This window comes from Syngnathus floridae, chromosome 7, assembly GCF_059516105.1.
Source record: "Syngnathus floridae isolate MCC-2025c chromosome 7, RoL_Sflo_1.0, whole genome shotgun sequence".
Lineage (NCBI taxonomy): Eukaryota > Metazoa > Chordata > Actinopteri > Syngnathiformes > Syngnathidae > Syngnathus > Syngnathus floridae.
Window position 1 is genome coordinate 14,622,474 of NC_142419.1, and position 17,083 is coordinate 14,639,556.

The 17,083-nt window shown below is 44.1% G+C and overlaps 1 protein-coding gene across 4 annotated transcripts in view; it reads right to left on the reverse strand.

The window, feature by feature from the left end:
* LOC148395462 (rho GTPase-activating protein 42-like) overlaps positions 1-17,083 on the reverse strand; it is a 29,894-nt gene that overhangs the window by 5,580 nt on the left and 7,231 nt on the right. For 2 of the 4 annotated variants that reach the window (XM_088380048.1, XM_088380047.1), the window contains exons 3-17: positions 15,720-15,781; positions 9,595-9,666; positions 4,717-4,818; positions 4,479-4,589; positions 3,750-3,854; positions 3,186-3,315; positions 2,990-3,090; positions 2,446-2,555; positions 1,894-1,950; positions 1,039-1,117; positions 878-917; positions 528-590; positions 386-460; positions 192-276; positions 77-135 (exon numbers count right to left, since the gene is read on the reverse strand). In XM_088380048.1, the coding sequence (XP_088236174.1) occupies positions 77-135; positions 192-276; positions 386-460; positions 528-590; positions 878-917; positions 1,039-1,117; positions 1,894-1,950; positions 2,446-2,555; positions 2,990-3,090; positions 3,186-3,315; positions 3,750-3,854; positions 4,479-4,589; positions 4,717-4,818; positions 9,595-9,666; positions 15,720-15,781 (1,251 nt within the window). The remainder of the gene's footprint in view (positions 1-76; positions 136-191; positions 277-385; positions 461-527; positions 591-877; positions 918-1,038; positions 1,118-1,893; positions 1,951-2,445; positions 2,556-2,989; positions 3,091-3,185; positions 3,316-3,749; positions 3,855-4,478; positions 4,590-4,716; positions 4,819-9,594; positions 9,667-15,719; positions 15,782-17,083) is intronic. The other 2 variants (XM_088380050.1, XM_088380049.1) reach the window with 1 other exon arrangement.

Here is a 17,083-nt window from a genome sequence, read left to right on the forward strand (position 1 = left end):
TACTTGATTTTTTTAATCCTGAAATGAACTGAGAATTGGGCTCATTTTGGCTCTACGTTTATTTTCATGAACTTACTGGCAGCCATGATGAATTCTTTATGCAGCTTGAAGGTCATTAGCGGCTCCGACAGACACCTGGAGACAAGGAAATAAATAAAATAATAATAATAAATAAATCAATAAATACTAACCTGAGGTAATTCTTCAAGCCGCTGGTGATGGTCTTGTTGTCCCACGTCTCGGGATCCAGGTCCATGTCCACGGGCGCCTTGGATGCTTGGATGATTTGTGGAAAGTTTTCGACATTGAGGCAGACATGCAAATCGCCACCCTGCTTCCGCCAAAACAGTGCGTGAAGACAAAATGGCCTCCCATCCTTACTTACAAAAAACCGTCGCCATCAGCCTCTGCACTTTGGAGTTGACGCCGCCGATCCTGTACAGCCCCATGGTGTTGATGCCTGCGTGAAGAGCGACACCGTCAAGTCATCTTCTGGAGGATTTGTCGTGGCTTTGAACACGCCTCACCTCTGCTCTCCACCAGCTCGATGCATTTCCTCACAAAGTTAAAGCCGGCCTCGTTAAGGAACGCTGGATGACGATATTAAGAGCGGTGAGAGGACGTTCATTTGCATCAGCCGTCAATTCAGATCAAGATAAATATCTCAGAAAATTACTATTTTGGTGGGTGTGGCCATTTCATTCATTCATGTAATATTTCATAAAAAAAAACTATATCAATAATTGCAATACAATAATTCTCAGTTTTGACTTTGTGCCTTATACACTATCTTGGTTAACATATTATTATAATTAATATTATGGACGATTGGTTAAACAATAAATGTGATCGTCACACAAATAAAACATAAACTTACTCTCCTCCTTCTTACTCAGGATGGCAGGCAGGTTGTAAATCTAGACCAATGAAAAAAAAGAATCAAGGCAATAAATTAATTTGAGCTTGGTTGTAATTTCTAGCTGAAACCACACGAGGGCGCTATTAGCACAAGCTCAGTGCAGCATTTGGACTCCTTACCGGCTCCTTGCCGTCCATGGCCTCCAACCACAGCCTCCTGTTGGACTCGGATAGCGCCTGCAGTGTCATGACACCGTGCCTGGGTGGAGGAGGAAAAAATGCTGGCTTCAAAATAATGTCATGGCCTTTGTTTGAAGTTGCTGTGGTCGATTGCCGGTGCTTCACACTCCACGCTTGATTGATGAAAAGCTGCACAGTGCCAGCAAGATTGACCACAACGCACCCAGCATGCATCTGCTTTTTATCACCTCACCTTTTTATCACACAAAAAGCGCTGGAATAAATTGATTGATTACGGGGCGTCGCTCAATTCAAGAATTCTTATTACAATGAAGCCCACCTGCATTTTTTTGAAGAAGTCCATTTTAGAGAATCTGGATTTATTTTCTCTGTAGTTTTCTCAAAAATACAACCATTCTTGCAAGATAAGAGTTTTTCTTATAAAAAAAAAAATACAACCTTATTCTCTGGTACCATTACGACTTTTTCATTTCGACATAATACAGCTTTCTCTGGTACCATTAAATAAAAAATAAAAAATTATATAGGCTGACCTTTTTCCCCTTCAAATAAAAGTGACTTTATTCCTCCCTGCAGACTTTCCTTCAAAAATGTTTCCCCCTTCAACTGGTTTCCTATAGTTCCAATTTTCAGTGTGAGCTGATCATTCAAAGTAGAAATTGGATGGTTTGATTCTCATGAGGAGAATAATCAGAGGCAGCAGAGGCACAATTTGACCCAGCGAGCCAGCAAAAAAAAAAGTAGCATCAAAGAAGGCGTGAATCACACGCAAGCAGCGCACACACACACACACGCGCGCCTGCGTGCACAAGCGACGAGGATCCCTTCACGTACCGGACTTTATAGAACAACCGAAGCGGCCTGAAAAGAGTTCCGCGGCAGACGCCGTTTCTACGTGGACATGGAGACAGAAAAAGTAGAAATAAAAAGGACTGGGAATGGGTTCAAATGTCAAGATTACAGTAATTCCCCCTATAGATATTTGCGATTCACAAATTTGCTGAAAAACTCAACTATTCGCAATTTTTACCAACCTAAATAGCAGTAAGGAAGTCATTTTATTTTCATTTACACGTACTGTAAAATGACGGATGTAAAACTGTTTTGGATGAAAGTAAATTTCCAGCTCAAGAATATTGGGGGGGGGGGGGTGCTGCATATGCAACAAAGAGGAGTTCATGCCAGACTCAAAAGGAGATGAAAACATGGAAGCCTTCCAGGATGTTAATGGAAGCCGAACACCGTCGGTGGGTTGGCATGGAGGGTCGCTGCCGGGACACGTTGGGGTTAATGGAGTTTGATGGAACGCAAAACATCTTACATGCACTTCGAGCGAGCATTTTCTTCACAAAATGGTTGTACTTTTTTAACGAATAAGTTACCTACCTTTCCACCACCTCAATGTCGAAGCAGAAGCGCTTGTCGATGGAGTCTGTTTTCCTCCGGATGCACGACTTGAGCTTGAACATCTCGGACTGGTTGAGCACCAGACCGTTCTAAAAGATAGATGCTAGAAAACTCACCTAAACGATTCAATTTTAAAATGTACAATGCTAGCCATATTTAAATTTAAAACAATTCCCATGACAGAGAAGAAGAATCTGAATAAACCAAAAAAACAATTCAGGTAATCCAGTACACTCAACAAAGACCCAAGGCCAAACCAACGACTAAACCACATTAGGCTAGGCTAACAAACCTTAAGCTAAGATAAGATCAAACTAACCGGATTAACAAATTAGTCTAAAATGAAAACTAAGACAACAAAAGATGCAACAAATAAGCCGACTAAGATGAAAATAATCAAAACTATGAGTCAAATGTAAAACTAAGCTAGCAATCTTAGAATTAGCAAGACAGCTAAGCTAGGTAAGCTAAGACCAAACAAACAAGACTATGCTAGCTAAAATGGTGCGGTTAAACGAGCTACCTGTTTATTGGCCAATTTAGTGTCGCTATTGCTCATGTTGAAACTTTTGCCGCCCTTCTCATACGTGCAGTAGTGCCTTGTCCAAGAGCAACCCAGAGGACCTACAACACAACCACAAAAACCACATGATCATTGGAAATTCTCATTGGCGTGTTTTTTGTTGACATTGTACGTTTCCGCAACAACCTTTACTCACGTTTCTCCTGTACATACAAGAAGCCCTCCATGCTCCAGCGGCCCGGAGCTTTGTAGTCCTGCTCGGCAGACCTGATCCTTCTCATCAGCTTCTCCACTTCCTGTTTGGTGCTCACAAAGTTGTTGCGCGTCTGCGTGGGGAGAGAGGAACACGTTTGCTGCTAGCTTGCGCTCGCTCAGTAGCCGACAAAAGTTCATCTGTCGATTTGCGGCTGCCCTGCGGCTGCTGTCAAACGCAGCTTGCTCGTCTTTGACTCTAAACCCTTTTCTTTCCATTTTATTTTTTTTAATTAAGGGCAGGATTAAAGTGGATGTTCTGGAAAAATGACTTTTTTTTAAAATTGCTTGCTCAGGGCAGATTACGACAGTTAAAATAAAAAATCCCCCCAAAAAGTCAGAATGCAGTGAAAATAAATCTTTTTTTTTTTTTTTTAAATTGGTCTATATAAATATATAACAAAATACGACCTAAAAAAATGCAACGCGTGTCTCCTTTGGAAGCATCAATAGCAGCAGCAGTAGAGAAGCCTGCCGAGCACACTTAGAGATCCGGGTCAGCACTTACGTTCTGGAGGTTGAACTGGAGCTGCTGCTTGTACGGCTCAAATTCGTGCGCCAGCTCGTATCCCTCGTGGTAGAACGTAAACAAGCCCTGCAGGAAGGCCAGCAGCTGTGGACGAGCCAGCGGCACACACACACACGCATCCAAACACAAACAAGTTGAAGTGCACGGAAAAGTTACAGATGAAGTTCACGTCGGTGTGAGACGAGTGCTCGCAACTTCTCCATGCTTGAGCAGCGTTATGTTATGTCAATGACTAATGGATTAATCCATTGTTTTTGTTTGTCAAAAAATATACGGGATGAGGACCTTGAAAAAAAAAAAAAAAAAATCATCAAATCCCGGCCACACCAACACGGATTAGATTTTTGGTCTGAGCTTGGCTCTATCAAAGACTCATCTCCGGAGAGATTCATCACGGGGCCGCAAGGTTGCGCGTCCCATCGCGGTGACCCCCAGGGCCAAAAAAATTTACATTTAAGGTGGGGGAGGGGGGGGGCTAGGGGGTGTCTTGCTTTGCAGTGGAAAGAAATACTTGACTCTCAAGTCACGTCTTCCACGCGTACGAGGGCGAGAGATTCATTTTAGCTGTCAGCTTCTCCGATGGAGATGTTGGGAGGTTGTTCTGGCAGGTCACAATATTAGGAACACCTATCTAATAAGATCTGAGCTGGATAAAAAAAAATAAAAAATCTCAGGCATGCTCTAAAAATGAAAATAATTTCAACTTACTGGCTCCACAAACTCAAACTTCTTCTTTTCTTGCACTTCCTGTATTTTGAAGACGTACTCGAGAGATGCGTCGTAGAACAGTTGCCTCTCTTTGTCAATCTGCGTGTCGGCCTGCCAACCAGCAAAATAAAAGAACCGGGTCGGCGTCCAGTCAGAGAAAGGTGAGCCCGAGATTTAGTCCACTCCAGATGACAGACAACGCTTTGTGATTTAAAAAAAAAAAATGTTTGGGTTTTACCTCTTGAAGATAAGCTTCTTTCTTTTTGGATGACAGGCTGAGGTGTCTTTCAAGCGTGGCGTAATATTTCTCCGTCTCCTTATCGAATTTCTTCTTCCCGTCCTCAAATAAAAAGGAATAGATAAATCAAAGGAGAGCTTAGAAACGGAACGTTTGAGGTCCTGGGAAATGTTTGATGCCGCTGCCACTAGGTGGAAGTCAAACCACATTTGGATTTCACGCATTGGCTTGGCAGAATTCAGAGACAGAAAAGCAGCACGTTTATTTTATTTTTTTAAGGGTGGTGGAATCAGCAGCGGTTTTGTATTACAAACAAACAAACAAACACACACACACACGCACACACACACACGAATGTTGTTGACTTTTTAGTGAACTCTGTGGTCCACTATGAAGAAAAAAAAAAAAAGAGTGAATGATTCTGTTATTTTAAAGTAAACCCTCAGCAGCAGCATAAATTTAGTAGCAGCTCCGCTTGGGGGTAAAAATATATATTTTTTCTCTCTACATAGAGAGACAGAGTGGACGGATGACGTTTGTATATTTTCCAAGATGGTCCCCAAGGTCTGAGAAAAGGTTCCCGGGAGAGGAACAGGAAATGGGCTTTTCATACCAGACGGCCATCTCGCAAGCATGTAAGAACACAAAGCTCAACTTTTAACACCCTCGCCAAATATGATCCAAATCAGAGGCTTCTCCTCTACCCAAGGCATTTTTGTGTACTGACCTCTTGGGCCGAACCACTTGAACAGAAACGGGAGGGGGCGGGGGGGCTTGAAACCAGAGCCTGCTTGTTTGTTTTCATTCCCATGGCCCTGATGTTCAGCAAGTCGACTGGACCCTCAAGAACGTTCCGCCTGAGCGGGTTGAAACTCACCGCGAGACTCCACGACAAAACAATCCCACACGGGAGCTCGAGAGAGAGAGAAATCAATAGATAATTTGACGAGGCTTCTTATTTCCATCTAGGCGGTGGTGTCTGGCGTGCAATTGATTTTTCTCGGCAGAGGATGAAGGGGGTGCTGTTGTCGACAACGACAGGCAACACAAACAGGTGTCGGGCTAAATAAACATGATTAAAAGTATGATATGACGCTGACAGCAAATATATTTCCCCCAAGAATCCGGGATGTACTTTTTCTTTGAGGGGAAAAAGAAGAAAAGTGCCATTGACTTGACATTATTTTGGAAGCAAGCAGTGAATCCCCCCCCCCCTCGGGAAAGCAAAAACACACGCACGCACACACACGACGGTAATCAGAATAAATTAAGAAGTGGCGTTTTATCCGAGGCTCCCCCGCGGCCAAAGCGGGAGTCCGACCAGCACACGCACGCCACCAGCGGCTTGCTCGCCACCTCCCTCCCGACAAGCGATTTAGCGCTGCGGGGACTCGAGAGTGAAGGCGGAGCAGCGTGAAAATGTGATGAGGCGCAAGTCGCATTCTGTCACGCTGTTTTGTTTATTTGCCAGTAGTGGTGGCAAGTAATTAAGTACAAATACTTTTGTCCGTCAAAGGAATTTAGTTAATTGACCGGAGTCGAAGCTGCACAGTTCACAAAGAGCTTTACAGTATGATTTTTTTTTTTGCTTTTAACTGTACATCTTTTATGGACCTTGGACAAAAAAAAAAAAATTTATTCGTCCATCCCAGCCGAGATTGTGGAAAAACTTGGCAAAGTGTAAATTGAAACATTATGCAGGACGTTTTGCCACCACTCGAAGCAAAACTGAATTTTTAGCCAGCTAAGAGTAAAAATTGCCGCTCTTAACACCCGCGAAACGTTTCAGTTGACCTCTTTGACACTTTGGTCTTGTTAATAACAAACACGGTGCGCCGCCATGTTAAGCAAGCATTAGATATGCGTTTATGCCCCAACAGTCCACCGCAGAAGGAATCTTTGACCCAAACTGATCCCGAGTGCCCGAGAGTAATCAGCTGGCTGGGAAAAGAATGCAAACAAAGCACTTGTAAAAAAACGACACACACACACACTCGACAACACACTCCGCAGCACCTTCGAGATTTCCCCATCTGATGGCTTTGTACTCTCTCGTGAATAAATCGCATGCCGGAATAGAATATTTCGGAATGCCTGTTGTGTGTTTGGTTGCCAGCTTTAGTATAAAACGCACTCGCCGGCAGTATTTTCCTATTTGAATGCGATCCAATACAAGAACTGTTTGGACAAAATTCCGCAGTCGCGAATCTCATTTCAAGCGCAAATGTATTTCAATTCATAAGATGTGAATGTTTGAAAACAGCGCTAGCATTGTGGCTATTCTCAAAATAAGATGCGGCGATCGAGAGAGTTTGCGAGCCGTAACTAGAAATAAATATATAAAAATTTAAAATAAATAAATAAATGATCAAATAAATACCGAATAAATAAATAAATGAATGAATAAATAAATGCTGATGCTGCCTGGTTGAAAGTGCTTTTGGGTACGGTGCAGGTGTTCCTAATGTTGTGGCCAGTCAGCGATAAGAAAGCTCACACCTCGCTAACATTCTTGACAGAGGCCCTAATGAGCCACGGGGCCATTGTCGCCTCACCTCGCTTCTCATCACCGTGGCAACAGAGGGAGGGCCAACGTTGACTTGTGTCTATCTGCAAATGTGTGCAGTAACTAAAGGAAAATATGCATTTTTTTTTTTTACTGTAAGATTTTGCCAGTAAAGCAAACAACTGCAGCGAACGATGTCAGTTGCGCTCGTTTGAAATGTCTTCCCGGAACGATAATATGAAAGCGGGGGAGGGAGCTCGAGCTCAGGCAGCTCATTACAGGGAGCTAATTTGCGGCAAAGGTGCCATCCAACAGTATTTGTATCCTCCCTTACAGAGGTTCGCTTATTTCAGATGTAATTCCACTTCAAACCACTAGATGGTGGAACAAGGCCTCGTTCAAGAACAGCCAAATTTGGACTTCAATTACACCTACAGGAGATTCATTTTATCATGGACATCTTTCCGGATCATTATCAGCATGTAATTCTGTAGATTTACGATACGTGTTGGCATTAAAAGTTCATGGTAGTGTAATATATTCCATATATCCTGTAATTTTCACATTGTCAAACCTAACATGAAAAAAACTAAATGTCATGTCACGCTTCAGAGACGGAATTCGCTCAGGTGTGAGTGTTGACGTGTTTTAATTAGCAGTAGTCACGTATTCACATTCAGCCAGCGATGGACCTCAACGGTCACCCTCGGAATTTCGAGTCCCTTTTCCAAAATATGTTCCTTTTAGCATGAATGTGCTCTGCGCGCTTGTCATTGTTATGCCGACAGTGTGTGTTCGCAAGCTGTCACGAGATGTATGCGGTTTTCCCTGCGCCGGCGCAACGTCACGCGTCAGCGCCCGGCGGGGCGAAGCATCCATACGTGACTTCGAGGGATTACTCGCTGTGCAGCCAAATAAGGCGAGAACTGGAAGGAGGGGATGGGGGGGGGGGGGGGGGGGCATGCGGGGGCGGGGTCAGAAAGCCAAAGCACGGCTGCGCATTCTCGGAAGAGTGGAAAAGTCGCCACTGGTGATGGCCGCCTTTTATCTCCTTCCAGTTTGAGCTAATGTTTGGCTGTACGGGAGAGGGGGGGGGACCATTAGGAGGAAGTGGACGGAGGAAGAGTGACGTGGGTGGCAGGCAGGCTTTTAAGGAGCCACTCTACAAACGTGGGTAATAATAACACCGATAAGTGCAGTGGGGGAATGGAATGCCCACATTTTTGTTAAGTTAATAATTAAAAAATATACAGCATTTGATGTTTTTGAACTTAACTCATTCACTGCCATTGAAGGATATAGACGTCAAATATCCGGTTTAACTAGGCTGGCAGTGAATGAGTTAATAAAAATAGAGAAAAGGCAAATGGAATGTAAATAACCAAAACAGTCAGATTTTTGTTTTTTAATAATGAAAAAAACATTTGACGTTTATGAACTCATTCTCTTTGACGGATATAGATGTCAAATGTCAATTTTAACTTGGCTGGCGGTGAATGAGTTAATAAAGAAATAAGAGAAAGAAATAAGAGAAAAGGCAAATGGAATGTAAATAAGCAAAACACGCGGTCATGCTGCAATAGAATTCAATGGTTCGAGGTCGGTCGGGGTTTAAGAATTCAAATTGGGCTTTAAACCTGAGTTAGCTTTAATGACGGTTTCTAGCCAAGGTTAGGCTTTCAAGATTTCAAGCATCTAGTAGACTTTGAATTTTTTTTTGTGTTACTCTGGGCTTTTCAAAGTAGAATTTTCAGAGTTACTGAGTTTGGATTCCATTTTGTACAGTTTCAAACCATAATTAGGGTTTCAAATTAAGGCTTCAAGGCAGCCTCTGGGTTCTCTTGTGGAGGTAACGAACTACATGTCGAAGTGGGGATTTCTGACGGGCCTCACGACGCTTAAGACCACATCGTAACGATGCCGACGGGCTGGAGTGAGCTCAGAGACTCGGCGGGACGCCATGGGAACCGGCGCAAACAAGCCGCCGCGCTTTCATTCGCCGGCTCCACCGCGCAACAAAGCAACTCTGCTCTTTACAAGTCATCCGCGGGGGCCCGTGCATGCCCTGCAGCGAGCAGAACTTTGGCTTCGATCAGTCCCGTGCGGCCCGCTCGGCTGTGGAGCGCGTAACCGGATTAGAGTAATCTGATTAGAAGAAGAAAAAAAAAAAATGGCTAATACTCAAAATGAGATAGTGATGGCTTGGCACAATACGATAGCAAAGCTTGTTAAAGAAATGCTGCTCTGCAGGATTGTGCAGAAGCATGATCATAAAAGTACGTATACGGAAATTCAGTTTTGGGGCTCATTTCCATCCCGCACAGCGTGATGCTGTCAACGAGCTAATCGTAGACGACAATGCGGTTGCTTACCTTGGCGGCGCCGATCTGCTCCTTGCGAAACTTTTCCAAGGGAGTGATTAAGACGTCATCTGCGTTCTGAATCTGGGTTGGGGGGGGGGCAAAACAAAAGCAGACAAATGTCAGGTTGTGTTCGTCAAATTGAGTGTGGGGGGGATTTAATTAAAAAGCTTGATGTGATTGTCATTGCGCGGCATCACGGCGACGTGACTGACACGCGAGCTCATGCGGCAGAAATGAGCCGCTCAATTGTCGGCTATTCCAAATGATTAGGGCTTTAAATAAAAGTTTGGCTTTTAAATCTGGATTTGGGTTTCAAGTTAAGATATGCCTCGCACATACGTGACCTTCTCCCACCTCCGCCTGGAAGAAATACAGCCCAGCAAGCACGTTTTTACATTTTGGAGTCATTTTTGTTTGCCTGCACGGCGGCGGCGACCTCTCCCCCGCTCAATCGAGACTCGCCATCCGGGGCGTCTCGCCACCAGTTGGGCCCAGGAGCAGATAAGCCGGAGATGTATTGCCTCAATTACGGCTCACGTTCAATCCTCGGGTGACTGCGTTCGTTGAAGGTGCCGTTACGGCCTGGAAAAATTCCCGCGGAATAGGATTTTGCCCGTGGTGAGTCGATGACATCAGAGGAACGAAAGGGGGGAGGGGGCGCAAACGACACGGCTGTTAGCTTGATGGAAGGTGTTATTTTGTGCGGAGAGAAAAGTGAAATAATTCATCTAGGCAGCAGCAGGATGGTTTTTCAAAACGCAGTTTCGAGCTTCGGTTACAGCCCCAAATATGGCGGAAAATAGAGTTGGGGCTTCAAACAAAGGTAGGGTTTGAAATTAAGATTTTAAGACAGGGTTAGGGTTTCAAAGTATGGCTTCAAGCCAGGATTTGGGTTCAATTTTCAAAATATATTCTTTATAATTTTTAAAATATGGCTGAAGCTCGGTTTGGGTTTTACGACAGAGTCACGGTTTTAAGTTTGCTCCACTTTTTGAGGAAAAATAGCCCAAGAAAGTAAATGACATTTTAAAAACTAGTTTTCTTTTCTCAGTAGCAAACGGCCCGGTGATTGGGGACTCCCGAGTTTTTGTTTTACATCATTAATCACCGCGTAATTTTAGCATCCAAAACATCTGTCGGGGCCTACACGGACACTCCGAGAGGAGCTTTGCCCCAATTTTTATTTTAATCGCCATCAATGCAGTTTGAAACGGTGGCGGCGACACAAGCGAAAGGGCTACAAATGTCCTTGCCAGACTTTTTCCAGCATGTATGAATCATTTTATCATCCGCATGCATCTGCCGGTTAACCCCGGGACGTCTGTCAGATAGGTCATTCATATACATGCAAAACAGCAGCGGGCCCGAGACGGAACCCTGGGGAATCCCTTCAGGACCGTCCTCGGAAAAAATTGTGCTCGCCCCCAGAGGTGCGAGTGAAAGCAATACAGAAAGAAAAAAAAAAAAATGCAATTTGGAATCCAACACACTGTGCTGAATGTTATGAGGGGATATTTTTAGGAAGCCTGATCCCGAATCCAGCACAAATTAAGTAGATAAAGAGAAGCATATAAACTTGCTTTGACCTGGCTACTGATAATTAACACAAAAGCTGATTTGTCTTTAATGCACGCTAGCTGCGTATGCTTCCAATTACAATTCTCAAAAAGTACAAAGAACAGAAGATATTTTTGACATTCAAACTGCTTCATTTGCTTTTTCGTGATTAACATTTGAGACGATACAGAATATATATATTTTATTTTCACTGGAGCACTCATTAAAACGTGGCCGGGTTCTAAACTGCTCGACTCCGGTTACAAATTGGCTGATGCGACAGAGTGTTTTTTTCTTCACACACGTCGAAAAATTGGCCCGGCGCTCATTAGCGTAGCGTGTGATGCATGCGCTCAATTGGAGATAAGGTCAGCCCTTTCCTCACTTGTTTTCCTCGCCGGGGGGGTGACACTTTCATTTCGGTATGTGTATAAAAAAAAAAAATCCATTCAAAAGCGAGAAATGGGGGGTAGCACGAGATGGGGGGTCTTAAATCACCAAATGGCGGCGCAACCACGAGAGCACTTGTGCGCCACTCCATCTGAAAGCACGCGAGGACGTTTGGCGGTCGTCAAACGACGCCCGGCTGTAATCCCCCCTCTGAGTGGCGGCGTTATCTACGTGCAGCGGGAGTAATCTGCCCGTGCGGTAATGTCATTTCCTCCGCTTTATCTCGCTGGTCTAATTGAGCCTGCGGTGTGCGTCGTTGCGCTTTCCAATGGAGACGTCTAATAGCGCTCACTTGTCCAATTCCACTCGAACAGACAGGACGCTTAAATAGGTAGGTTGATAAGCAGCAGCACGCCCAAAATTGGAAGAATACGGACTTCTGCTTAGCTTACGATGTGCTCGGAACATGCAACCCAGGGAAACAAGAGCGTAGATTGCAAAGCGTGGTTGGTGACGCCCAACAGGGGAGGACATTTTTTCCAAGGAGCACCTCATATACATTGTGAGAAATACTGATTCAAAATCTTCATAGTTTGTGAAGAAAGAATTTGATATTGCATCTTTATACAAGTAACTATAATTCAGTTGCACCCTCCACACGGCCTTTTCCAAATCCATTATTAGCCACGTTGACCAGGGCATATTTATGAGTCATTATCTGTAACCAGGAGCAAGCTCTCAGTCTGATATTGATTTCACTTTTTTTTTTTTAGGGTCGTAGTGGTTGCTGCGAGCAGTCGGGTCTGCTGAGCCAATAAATTGCTGAGAAGTCAAGAGGTGACCAAACAACAGCATCTTGCGGGAACAAACTCAATAGCATGTGTTAAGCTAAATATGCCATTAGCGCCGTTCGATTACGAGAGGTCGGAGGGAAGGAATACTGGAAGGAAGCAAGGAAGGAAGCAAGAAAGAAAGAAAGAAAGGAAGAAAGAAAGATTCTCTGGGTTACGTGTGGGTTTGCATTTATGAATCTCGACATGGCCGTGTCAATGTGTTGAGCTGCGTGTTAATGTTGGCGGCGACCAAATAGCAAAACCGTTTCCCCGTCTCTTCGTCTTGAGCCACATTCCCGCTAATGATCGCCAGCAGCGGGCATAAAAAAAAAAATATCGGCAGCGCTCGCACCTATAATCACAATGACAGACACCACCTCCGCCGCGCCCCGAAGAAAATGGCCTCGCTCGTTAAAGTAATCTTAAACGCGTGCGTTGAACAAATGAACATCTAATAAACATTCCAACTTCGTCATTATGGTCAAATAAAATCCTCCATTTCATGCCGAGGGTGTGAAATGACCTTTATTAAAAAAAGCAGCGTGGTAATTGCTTTTGGCGGGAGGGGAGGAAACGAGGGAGGTGGAACAATCTGATCGTACGGCAAAATATTTATCTGCAAGCGGAAGCAAGGCCGCCAAAGCTAACCGGGAGCGATTCAGTCACAAAAGTGCAAGGACGGCTTCGATCGAGCTTGTGTACTGCCAATTAAAAAAAATAAAAATAAAAACATGAAGCACGCCATCCGTGCAAAAACAAGAACTGGCTTTAGCTGTCCAGTTTGTAAGGACAAGTCTATTTGGCTCAGTTTAATTTGATGCAATTATATTTCCTACATTTCCCTTCGCTATCAGAGCCAGAAAGGTCAAGCTGTGCTGCTGGTTCTCTTTATATGTGAGGCAATACTTCCCCACTATGAATACTTCATGAGCGGCTCGAGAAGAAGCGTCAAAAAAAAAAAACACGCCGTTGCTGCGCTACAACACGGACCGTCGACGTGACACGCTTGCCTCATTGTTGCATTGGCGAAGAAGCCGTCAAACAAACGCACCTGAGACGAGGCTACTTGGCGAATATCTGACATTTTCTTTGCATGATTGAGGTTAAGGCTGATATTCTCATCTGGCTCATTGTCCTGCCAGTTTTTATCATCAGTTCCAAATAGTTTCCCAACACTCATCAAACACACTCGCTCTGCCGAGAACAACGGCTGCCTTTATTTGGCCCTCTCGTTTCAGGGTCATTGGAAACATTCTTTCGTTCACGGGCCGGCACACGAGGTGCCCGCGGCAGTGCCCGAGTCATTGCACACAAAAAGAAAAACACAATAAAAAAAATAAAATAAAAAAAATACTTTGGTCTGTGTCTCTCTGTCTGAGGTGTAAAATAGTTGCGGTCGATTTTTAAAATGTGTTTAAAGGCCATTGAAGGAAATGTAAACCTAAAGAAAAGTGTCAACGTGGGAAATAAATAGAAGGCTGCACAGCCAAACAGCACTTAAGGGATCAGGAGGTTTTTGTTGTTCATTTTAAAAAGCAGCGGGAGAAGACAACGTGAATTACAATGTGAATTAAAAGCCGCACTCAGAGTAAAATGCATTTGAACAATGGAAACGCCAATAAAGGGAAAAAAAGAACAGATACTTTTCATTGCGTACAAACATATCGATTTTCTAAAGTTTACACAGGAAGAAGAAAAAAAAAAGACTCTTTTGTAGTCTTTTACTTTATATTTTATCGGTGGCCTTGCACGGCTAGTTGCTAGTAAAAAGTTTTTGTCCTAGGTGTTTTGACATAAAATGGATCGGCGAGCCTAAATTAGACCATTGGTGTCAAACCCAAGGCCGGGGGCCAGATATGGCCCGCCACATCATTAAAGGTGGCCCGCAGAGACAAATTGCGCATCATGTGTCAATACTAAAATATATAATATATACTATAATAATATAACAATATATATATATAACTAAAATAAAACAGAAATATTCTTAGCAATTTTTATTGACACTCATCTTTTTCAGACAATAAAAGGCGTCATGCCTGAGCAAATTGGACTGGTGGAACAAGTCCATTCCAAAAACTTGGAGGAAAAAAAAAGGAAGGATGAAAAATTAGGTTTCCTCCCCATTTGCTGTCTGTCAGATGTTTGGCTTTCAGCAGGAGCCTTATCAGTCTTTCAAGTCTTTCTTGTTATTTTTAGGCCACTTATTGAGTCCAGATGTGAAAAGGGAGTAAAAGGGGCGGGGCCAACCTGAATTTGATTTCAGATGCTTCCTCTGACAAAGCCAAAACAGAAAAGGGAGTTAAAAGGAAGAAGCTTCCACCCCCATGTCACCCTCCAAATGTCTTACAACATGATTCAAATGAAAAGAAAACGAACGAACGAACAAACGGTGTAAGCGATGGGCGGCCAGTCGGCGTTTGAATCGCGAATGAAAAGTTGGTCTCAGTCTGAGTTCATCTGTTCTTTTTTTTTTTTTTTTAAATTTGCCAAGGAACCAACGGTGCAAATTACATTGAGCGAGGCAGCACTTTATTGGCAGCGAGTGGCTAATCTAACGGTAAATTCCATAAAAGCACATTCGTCTTGTTTGGATTTACAACTGCTTCATAAGAGTCTCCGACCTCTCGCCTAATGGACGTTTAAATCACTCGGGCCGGAATAGGATCAGTTAATGGCGCGCATTTTCAATGCCAGCTCTATATTTATGTTGCCCAGACACACACATTGCCCCCCGAAGAATAAATAAATAAATAAAATAAAAAAGCATCTTAAATTATTAACGACGGCTCGATTTTCACCAAGGTGGCCGGGTGATGGGTAGTAAAATCAGCGGCAGCGGATTAGGAGATTTGAAACCATCTATCCGTCCGTCCATTTTCGATTTTGCTGAGCCCACCCAGCGTTGCGGCAGCCTATTCCAGCTGACTCCCCCCGAGATTGGTCGCAGACCAATCAGAGGGCCAGAAGGAAGCTACGAGAGGACAACATGAGTAGCTAACACAATTGCTCACCAGGAAATAAAATAAATGAATAAATAAAAATAATTTAAAAAAATAATTAAATATAACAAATCTGTTAAATTGGAGAAAAAATACAGTTTTTTTTGTTCACTTGCTTTACTGTGTCACAGCACCTCACGAGCCCACCTTTTGTTCCAAAAACCTATTTTGCTGTTAAATGCTTTAATAGTGGAGAGAATTCTGTGTACCCTGCCAAGATTCAGGACAACTTGCGCCGGATGTAGCAAAGCAGCCCCAGAACAGTAAGCAGAGTGTTCTTTTTTTAAATGTCAAGCAATTTTATGTCATTTTGCCATTCAGATCAATCAAAGTTTCCAAACGGCTTTCTTACCAAGCGGCGTCTCTCCTCTTCCACCGTGTTGAGCAGCTTGGAGAACTCCTTGAAGGACTGGGCTGGAACGGAATCAAGAAGAAACTTTCAGATGCGACGGTGTTAGTTAAACAAGCGGCACCAACGCTGTGCGCGATGCGTGGCGCCGCAGTCGTTAAACGTCAGATGCTCCCGCCTCGCCGCGAGCGTGGCCCTAAAAAGCTTTATGGAACGGCAGCCTCCGAGCTTTCGCCGCTGCGTAATTTAGAACGCAATAAAATCACACAGCTGTCCGAAGACAAAGAGAAACAAACAAAATATTTCAAATTGCCCATTGACTACATTGTTTTTTTTCATCCGTGCTGCTGCCGATCGGAAGCCGATGCCGTTACGATTCTCCGGTGTCACCCGCGGCTTCCCTGGCGGCCGGCCCCGCCCCGACGCCATTACCGACCGGCCGTGCATCATCGTTGGCCCGTTTACGCTGCAAAGCCTTAAAGTGAAGGAAGCCATGATTTTTGCTCATCCAGGCCTGCCATTAAATGTGGCGGCTCCTTTATCAAGCACACAAAAGCTTTCAGGGGAGCCGCTGACAGCCAATAGGAGTCAAGGGTGCTCACGACTCGCCCGTCACTCGGTGGCCGATCAAGAAAAGATAAGTGCAAACAACCTTGAAAAAGAAACGTGATTGCCTGCTTAAAGGAGACAAATGATATCATGTTGTCACAATTTTAAATGATTCCCAGGTGACTTCATACATTTTTCTGCAAGAGGTTAGCCGATTGATAGCGATTCCAACTCGCCTCACACGTGGAGGATCGAGAATCGACTTTTCAGGAGAAGGGCATCAAACTTTAAAAACAAAAAATGTCATCGCATCAGTCCTTTGGTGGCATCGATTGGCTGGAGAATGTGAATGTCATGGAGCCGAATCGATAGGAAGGTCAGGTGTGGCGGCATATTCCAGCGTGACACGTCGGAAGACAGGAGCATCAAAGGCGGGTCAGCGACGAGAGGCCGCCGCTTTCGGTTGCGGGACTTGCATGGTCGGGCGCAGATTGATTTTGATTTCAAAAAGGAATCGTGGCCTTTTGTTCCCCATCTGCAGTTGCGGGGGGGAGATCTTCAGCTCACGCGTGGAAACATTTTTAGTTTGTTCTTGGTCGGGGCATATTTTTCTTATCTTGAGGAATTCTCACATTCGATGTCATTACAATGACCAAAAAAGTAAGCACGTTGTCTCTTTCCGCACGGGCGAGCGTAATTGGCGAAATCTGCCTTGGCGGCGATTATTTGCTCTGCATTCAGTCCAACGGCTTCACGTGGAGGAGGGCGACCCTCGCAGATGGGCAGTAATTCTGCAACCGCCGCGCAAAAATCCCAAG